This window comes from Mus caroli, chromosome 6, assembly GCF_900094665.2.
Source record: "Mus caroli chromosome 6, CAROLI_EIJ_v1.1, whole genome shotgun sequence".
NCBI lineage: Eukaryota > Metazoa > Chordata > Mammalia > Rodentia > Muridae > Mus > Mus caroli.
Genome location: NC_034575.1, coordinates 140,866,733 through 140,875,887, shown reverse-complemented (window position 1 = coordinate 140,875,887; position 9,155 = coordinate 140,866,733). Strand labels below are relative to the sequence as shown.

General features: G+C 43.2%; 1 protein-coding gene across 17 annotated transcripts in view; it reads left to right on the top strand.

Annotated features, from left to right (window-relative positions):
- C2cd5 (C2 calcium dependent domain containing 5) overlaps nucleotides 1-9,155 on the top strand; it is a 90,049-nt gene that overhangs the window by 59,351 nt on the left and 21,543 nt on the right. For all 17 annotated transcript variants that reach the window (XM_021164738.1, XM_021164737.1, XM_029478455.1 and 14 more), the window contains 4 exons: nucleotides 1,066-1,257; nucleotides 3,728-3,914; nucleotides 6,474-6,638; nucleotides 7,734-7,874. In XM_021164738.1, the coding sequence (XP_021020397.1) occupies nucleotides 1,066-1,257; nucleotides 3,728-3,914; nucleotides 6,474-6,638; nucleotides 7,734-7,874 (685 nt within the window). The remainder of the gene's footprint in view (nucleotides 1-1,065; nucleotides 1,258-3,727; nucleotides 3,915-6,473; nucleotides 6,639-7,733; nucleotides 7,875-9,155) is intronic.

Here is a 9,155-nt window from a genome sequence, read left to right as displayed (position 1 = left end):
TTTGTAGTCCAGGCTGGCCTTGAACTCAGAAATCCGCCTGCCTCTGCCTCCCGAGTGCTGGGATTAAAGGCATGCGCCACCACGCCCGGCTCCCATCCTCAGCATTCTTACCAACCCTTACTGTGCAGTGTCCCTTGATCATAGGAGGGGTGGTACACATGTTCATTTAGGGCTCACACTCAGTGTCCAGCTACTTATTCTTTGCACTGTGACCACACATGAGACTGTGCATTAACCGTCATCCACTGCAGGGAGGAACTTCTCTGACAAAGGCTAAGAGCAGCATTAGTCCACGGGTAGCTATAAATGTAAGCATTTAGAAGCCAACTTGACACTATTTAGCAAGCAACAGTGGAAGTTTCCTAATAGGGCCTATGATCAGCGCAGGCAAAGACCAAGTTTACAGCACTAGGTATGAGGTCTCTGCTGTGGAGTGGGCCTGCAATCCAGCCAGAAAACAGATGGTGACTGACAGTCCACTATTTTACCAGTGCGCATGTTTTGCCTGGTAGTTTGCTATTGCAGCTCACCTGGGCTCTTACTGGGAACCCCTTCTCCTCCAGAAGCCTGTATGTCACTTAGCACTGCGTAAGCTGGTTGGGAGTCGGGAGGTTTGCAGCCAAAGCATTTCTTGTCTTACCGTTTGGTTCCTATGGACAACCAAGAGTTGATTTGTTTCTTTGTTTCTGTGTGTATGTGTTTGTATTTATTAACCATTAGGAAAAGGTTACCTTTGCTGTCTCTCCATCTGTTTCTATGATTACCCCCTCCCAACCCCATTTTTGTCTCAGAAGTCAGCTCTGTCAGTGTAATGGCGGATGATCCTTAGAGGAGGAATGATACTGATTTCATGGTTGCTAGTAATTTATCAGTCAGTGCACACTGCTCTGGTATAAGGTGTATTGTTTATGCACAGATACACTATATGGAATAGATGTTCTTTAAATGACTTAAGTATTTTAGAGATGCCCTATGACTTTGTTTGCTATTTATCTTTTCTTGAGCCTGACTAGGTATCGGACCCTGATCAGAGTGCCTTCTTACTTTTAAAATATATTTATATAGGATTGAAGAGAATTTACCGGTGGGCTGCGGATTCTGCCATATACCATATGATGAACTGAACATGCCGTTTCCCGCTCATCTCACATATTGCTATAACTGCAGGAAGCAAAAAGTCCCTGATGTTCTCTTCACAACTATCGATTTGCCCACAGACGCAGTGGTGGTTGGCAAAGGTTGTCTTATTCAGGCAAGGTATGTTTGTGACAGCTGAGTTGGTGTCCTTGAGAAACCATGAGGTATCGAGACATAGACTTGAACAATATACACTGTTTCTTATTTGTTTGATCCTGAACCAACTTGGCAACTCTATCTTGTATTTATCTCATCTATAGCTGTCAGTAAAAACACACTCTATAACACTCAAGTTTGTATGCACAGAATCGTTTTAACATTTCAAGTCTGTTGTATATGTGTTTATTTATGACTTAGTTTGTCTTCTAGTTAGGAGTATGGCTAAATATCTGCTTTAGAGACCTCTAAAATATTCTGGAACAGGGTGGGTTTTGTGTTTTTGTTTTCTTTTTTTTTTTTTTTTTTTTTTTTTTTTTTTTTGAGACACGGTTTCTCTGTGTAGCCCTGGCTGTCCTGGAACTCACTTTGTAGACCAGGCTGGCCTCGAACTCAGAAATCCACCTGCCTCTGTCTCTGCTGGGACTAAAAACGTGCGCCACCACACCCGGGTTTGTTTTCTTTTAAAGAAGAGTGCTTCGTCCATGCAAAACTCAGCTGTTTATCATTAGATAGGACATCCTGGATGTGACGCATACAGCAGACAGCGTGAAGTGTCTAGCTCACCAACAGCGGCCAGGTTTCCTGGTCCCTTGGATGTTTCTTTTTTTTAAATTTATTTATTTATTATATGTAAGTACACTGTAGCTGTCTTCAGACACTACTATCTGAAGAGGGTGTTAGATCTCATTATGGGTGGTTGTGAGCCACCATGTGGTTGCTGGGATTTGAACTCAGGACCTTTGGAAGAGTAGTCAGTGCTCTTACCCGCTGAACCATCTCATCAGCCCCCCCCCTTGGATGTTTCTGTCTTCACCTTGAAACTTCATCAGTAGTGACACGCTTGGTCCATTTCTCCTAAGACTCTTTTGATTTTAGTATCACACAGTCTGTTTTTGTTTTTGTTTTTTCAAGACAAAGTTTCTCTGTGTAGTTTGCCTCTGCCTCCGGAGTCCTGGGATTAAAGGCAGCTGCCTCCACCTTCCAGCTCTCTTGTTTTGTTTTCACCTGCCTTTGGTATTTTGCCTGAATGTCTGTTTGTAAGAGAGAGTCAGCTTCTGGAATTGAAGTTACAGACAGCGTGCCATGTAGGGAATTGAACTTGGGTCCTCTGGAAGAGCAACTAGTGCTCTTAACGGATGAGCCGTCTCTCCAGCACCCTGAGTCTTTATCTTAACATAGTTAATGCCCTTCAGTTTGTTGAGTCATCTTAATGGGAGCCATGGGTTTGGACCCTCTGTCAACCCATGGTGTATGTGCTGAGCTTATGCCTGTGGGTCTCATGTTTCTAAATCTGTGTAACAACCTGTTCCTGAGCTTCAGAGTTGCAGACCTCTCTGCTTCACACCCTAATATGATGAGCAATAGGCCTCACGTTGTTCCAGTTGTACCAGCAGTCCCCCACTTCCTGATCATGTCTTTGTATGTCAATAGCTCCCCTCACCTGTTCATGTCCTGTTTGGGAATTGTTGATACTGTCCTCTTGTACACATCAGATTAAGTCCAAAGTTATTACATTGAGCTTTGTTCTGAAATACACTTTATTCTATTTAATGTTTTTCTTCTTCTGTCTTCTGCTTCCATTTGGGGTCTCCTCCCCCTCCCCTGAAGTATATATCCTTGAGAATTTTTTGATGATCTGTTGGTGATGAGTATTTGTTTTTGTTTGTCTGAAAATGTATTTATTTTTATGTTGGGAACATTTTATCTGCAGGTATTTTTTGTGTGCACAGTAAAGACAGCCTTTACCACTGCCTTTCTGGCTGTTGTATGTGTGCTGTGCTGATCTGTGCTCTCTTTGAAAGCTTTCACTTGCATAACAGTGCTCATATAATTTGTGTGCTTAAGCTAACATGTCTCTCTGCTGTTCATCCATCCTATAGTTATGTCTGTGGTGTTTTGCCTACATGTATGTATGTATGCATGTAGGTATACCATGTTCATACTGATGCCTGCAGAGTCCAAAAGAGGGCATCAGATCCCTTAGAACTGGAGTTAGAGGTGATTGTAAGCTGCCGTGTGTGGACTCTGACTTGAACTCTGGTTTCTGGAAAAACAGCCAATGCTCTTAACTGCTGAGCCATCTCCAGCCCTGGAACCAAAGATTTTTAATTGTGTAGTGATTCTGACCAATTAATGCATTTCTAGAGATTCTCAGGTTTTTGGTTTCTACTTATTTGAACTTCCAGTAAAGATACACTGAGGGACAGAAATGGCAGAGCAACAGGTTGTAGTCTAACAAATCTGAGACTTGTGTGTTTCTAAGCATGCTTTGAGGGAGTCTGTTCTTAATAGTGCTGGAGATCAGACCCTTGGGAGATCAGACCTCAAACATCCTAATGAGAGCCCTCCCAGTAAACCAGATCCAAATCTGGACATTTCTTAGGACAGTACCAAGAATGCAGTGCACTTACAGAATTATTCTCCTTTATAGGTTATGTCGATTAAAAAAGAAAGCACAGGCCGAAGCCAATGCCACAGCTATCAGTAATCTCTTGCCGTTTATGGAATATGAAGTACACACTCAACTGATGAACAAGCTCAAACTCAAAGGAATGAATGCTTTGTTTGGACTGAGAATTCAGATAACAGTGGGTGAGACCATGCTGATGGGCTTAGCGGTGAGTGGTGAGACTTTTGTCAACTCCGAGGCTGGGGAGTGTTATGTGGGACTCAGAGGGTTAGTTAAGAGACGATAAACAGATGTGGTAGTGCATCCTCAGCGTCCTGCACCAGGCTCTGAAGCAGTGATCAGAGATCAAGGCCTGCCTGGGCTATACAGCAAGACCCTGTCTCAAGAGAGTAAGCTAACAAAACTAGAAGACTTAGCTAAAGAAACAGACATCAAGACTTTAACAGTTGGAGAAGTTTTAGGAAATAAGTCCAGTGGTTTGCCTTTCTGTAGTTTTAAAGAATCAGTCTATCATTTCTAGAGCTGAGACCACTGATCTGGGCTCTATTATTATATATTGGGCTGTTGACAGTTACACGATTTTCATCTCTGTGTTGGCAGATTTCAAATTGTATTTCTTTTTTTTTTTTTTTTTTTGGTTTTTCCAGACAGGGTTTCTCTGTATAGTCCTGGCTGTCCTGGAACTCACTTTGTAGACCAGGCTGGCCTTGAACTCAGAAATCCGCCTGCCTCTGCCTCCCAAGTGCTGGGATTAAAGGCGTGTGCCACCACGCCCGGCCAACTTGTATTTCTTATGTCATCTTTTTATCACCTAAGGAGATATTTAATTTATAAAATCTATGGACATTGTAGTCTTTTTCTCTATATAAATTTATAGTTAAAATGCAAAATTGTTTTCTGTTTCATCTCTTCTTTTTTATTAGACTAAGTATGTAAATTTTATTTAGTTTTTTAGATTTTGAGGCAAGGTTGTTCCTAATGAGTGCATGCCTTGAAGTCATGATCCTTCTGCCTTCGCCTGCTGTGTACTGGATTTGCAGTCTGCACCCCCATGCTCAGCTGTACATTTTTGTATGTAGGAGGTAATTAGCTGACAGTGGTGAGCTGCTTAGTTCATGGCATTGATGTAACCTCAGGCCTGCTCCATGTTTCATGCTCCCGTAGTGATGCCATTATCTGGGCCACTGCTCTGTGAACACCAGAATTTCAGAATCTGAAGGCTAGGTTCTGTGATAGCTGACAGAAGACAGTGCTGCCATGGGGTAATTCCAGAGAGATGGGCTCATATATGCTGAGAGTGGTTTCAAATCCAGGTCCATCTGGTTCTGCAGTTCAAGGCTGGTGAGTCATCAGCCAGTGGTTAGCAAAGTGTTAGCTGATGCTAAGGCTTGTCAGGGCTTCTCAGTAGTTGACATGAGGAGCTACATTGTGGCTCTGCTAGTGAAGTTCTGGGAGAGTGCTACCAAGAGCCAGTTTTAGCCATTGTGCAGATGTCATTTTAGAATGTCAAAAACTTGACAGTTGATGGGTTTCACATCCAAGATGGAAAGCACTACTGCCCCTTGATTCCCGTAGCTCCACTTGAATGCTGCTTCTTTTTTCTCTTATTATTGTTTCGCATTTATTTGTAGACATGCACAAACCATGGTGCACATACTGTTGTGCACATGTTGGGACCAAAGACCAGCTGTGGGAGTCACTTCTCTCCTTTCTCCATGTAGGGTCTCATGGATGGAACCCAACTCATCAAGCTTTGCAGAGGGGCCTTTACTTGCCATTTTGCCAGCCCTGTTTTTGCTCTTTTTGAGATAGAGTTTCGTGTAGCCCAGGCTAGTCTTGAGCTTGTTATGTGACCGAGGCTGGTCTTGCATTTCTGACCCTCCTGGTTCTAGCTCTGGGAGAGCTGGATTACAGGCATGTGCTGCCACCTCACCTTTATGCTTAGGTTTCTTACAGTTTGTTCTGCTTGTGGTAGCTTACACACACGCACACACACACAGATTTTGTCTTGTTTTATCTTTCCCATAATTTTCCAATATTGATAGTGTATACTGACTGATTTAAAATGAGAAATTGTTACTGGGTTAAATGGTAAAATAAGTGTGTAAAGTAAGTTGTTTGTGTGGGTGGCCATGGAGTGAGGTGGGTGAATTAGATGTACAGAGCAGACTGCCTCGTGGTTCCTTACCACGCCCTTTCCATACTTGATCGCAGCTGTTCTCCGAGGTAGCCCTTCTATAGGCAGACTGCCTGCTCATTGGTGGCAAAGCTGCTGTAGTAACTTTCCTGTTGTTAAGAGAGTCTGATTCCAAGTTGGTTTATATATGGATTCTAGGCATTCTGAAACACGGTCTCATACTGTGACCCAGACAGGCCTGGCGCTCGCGCTGAGGCTTGGCCCGCCTGGAAGGTCACAGTCTCCTGGGCAAGTCGCTCAGAATTCAGCCTTTATCTTTCTTCTTTTATTTCCTGGATAAGTATGAGGTAAAGATTTAAAAGGCATAGCTGGTTATGCAGTTATGTAGTTATGTAGTTAGAGAGCCCCCTTCAGAGCTGTCACAGAGCTGTCACCTTCAGAGCTGTCACCATCTACTCAGGAGCCTCCCCGAGTACATCAACCCTGTTAGCAGAGTGGTTTTGTATGTTCTTGCAGACATGGCCTAGCCATGTGTCTCTTGTGCAAAGCAAGTGCACATTCCTAGACATAGAACTTAAAGCCATTGTTGTTTGGTATTTTGTCTGATGATAGCCCTGTTATTTTTACAAGTCGGCCACAGGAGTCTACTTAGCAGCCTTACCAACACCCGGTGGAATCCAGATTGCTGGGAAGACCCCTAATGATGGCTCCTATGAACAGCACATCTCCCACATGCAGAAGAAAATAAATGACACCATTGCAAAAAACAAAGAACTGTATGAGATCAACCCCCCGGTGAGTGACTGAGGCCTGCACAGTGAAGGCACCGGCAGCTGGCTGCAGGGAGGGACTTGGAGGGTGTCTTCCTCTGGACATGGGCATTCTTCACCTCCTTACTGTCCTTGCTTAAATGTCTCCTTTTTGATGAGGCCTCCTCTCTTCCAGTGTACACAGGGCAGGTCTCCTTTCAGGTCTTAACTTCTCACATGTGCATGTGTCTGTGTGTGTGTGTGTGTGTGTGTGTGTGTGTGTGTGTGTGTGTGTGTGCGCATGCGCATGTGTTCACATGCTTGACTTTTGTGGGATATTACACACTCAGAATTTTTTTTCTCTTGCTCATTGCAACCTGTAGAGAAAAGCTCTATTACAGCCATGTTTCTTGTTCTAGAAAGAACTCTACAGGTGTCTTTTCTTCTTAGGCACATGCTAGCAGTGAGCATTTAACACCATTTTGGAAAACCTCTCTTAGAACCTTGTAAAGGAGGTTTCTGGAACAGCAGCAGGCTCTGCCTGTTGTGCTCACACCGTGGCCCAGGCTAACTGTTTAAAACACACACATCTGGACACTGTTTGTAGAAGATCAGTTTGGTTGCTGTTGAAGATTATTTAGCAAGTGAATTGTACAGCCTGTACATGCATTTTTAAATGTATGTATTATCTTGTCATATGCACACACATTTCTTACTCTTCACATTTAACTATCATAGAGCCTTGAAGGGTTGCTACTGGAAAAGCAAGGATCTGAAAGACTAGTGCCCTCTTCTGGAGGCGCTTTCCATCTTTGTAGCCAATCGTACTTTAAGGTGCTTTAGAGGCACACATCTAGATAGTGTGTAGGCGTACATGTGCCTGGGTGGGGAGGTTCCCACCTCACTGTAGCTCCCTGTCTGTGCACTACATATCACCTTGACCTTGTTACACCCTGGGCAGTTAGCCTGCTTTTGTAGATAAAAGAAAACATCTGTATCTTCTGTGACCTGAAAAATGAAACTTTAGAGTTCAGTGAATGTATCTCGTGGATTTTTTTTTTCTCACCAGGAAGCTGCATGTTAATATAAAACCTTAAAAGCAAACTGAAGAATTCAGTGTCTGTAATTGCATTTCTTTCAGGAGGTATCTGAAGAGATGATAGGATCACCCATCCCAGAGCCCAGACAGCGCTCCAGACTTTTAAGATCACAATCGGAAAGTTCTGATGAAGTTACAGAGTTAGATCTTTCACATGGGAAAAAAGATGCTTTTGTTTTAGAGGTAATACTGCATTGAAATCATGTTCTAAATGTCTGAGAAGGTAAATATCTTTTTTTTTTTTTTTTTTTTTTTTTTCGAGACAGGGTTTCTCTGTATAGCTCTGGCTGTCCTGGAACTCACTTTGTAGACCAGGCTGGCCTCGAACTCAGAAATCCGCCTGCCTCTGCCTCCCGAGTGCTGGGATTTAAAGGCGTGCGCCACCACGCCCGGCAGTAAATATCTTATAATTGGGTTCTAAACTGATGTGACAACTTGTACTGTGTTAGAGCTACCAGGGAAATCGTAGACATTCACGTGTTTGACCATAGCGGCACTTGGTAACTGTTGCTGTGATGTAAGTAGTCCTGAAGCCACCTGGATAAAATAATCGTTAATATGCAAGCTGAGCAACCTTCACTGTGATGGTGTGAATAGGCTTGGCTTCTGTAGACTCTTGTGTTTGAATGTTTAGCCCATAGAGAGTGGCACTAATAGGAAGATAGCCTTGTTGGAGGAAGTGTTGCCACTGTGGACTTTGAAGTCTCTATACTCAAGCTCCGCCCAGTGGGGAAGAGAGTCTACTCATGGCTGCCTTTGGATCAAAATGTAGAACTCTTGGCTCTTCCAGCACTAGGACTGCCATGCTTCCCACCATGATGGTAGTCATGAACCTCTGAAACTATAAGCCATCCTAATTAAATGTTTGCCTTTATAAGAGTTGCCTTGGCCATAGTGTCTCATAATAGCAATGAAGCCCTGACACTCATCAAAAGTGTAAAATCTGAATTGCCCAGAAATGACAAATTTGGGGGCTGAGACTGTAGCTCATTTGGTAAAGTGCTTACCTAATGTTCATGAAGCCTTGTACAGGATCCCAGCACCGTGTCAACTGGACAAGGTGTTTAAGCCTTTGATCCTGGTGCTCCAGAGGAAGTATTCCTCACTGTATGCTGAGTTCAAGGCCAGCTTGGACTCTAAGAGACCCCTAAAGAACATTAGAAAGCTCACTTTTAAAGTTGTGGTTTTGAAGCATTTTAGGAGTAGGAGTTAAGGAGTAGGAGTGCTCAGCTTCTAACAGCTTTGTAGACATCAGAGTCTGAAGCACTCCAGGGACAAGACACTCAGCCTGCAGTAGTTTACCATTTGGAGTTCTTTTTGTAAGCCTAGGTGACTTTAAATATAAAATGTACTGGTTTTATTTTATCTCTTTCTTTCTTTCTTTCTTTCTTTCTTTCTTTCTTTCTTTCTTTCTTTCTTTCTTTCTCTCTCTCTTTCTCTCTTTCTCTCTTTCTCTCTTTCTCT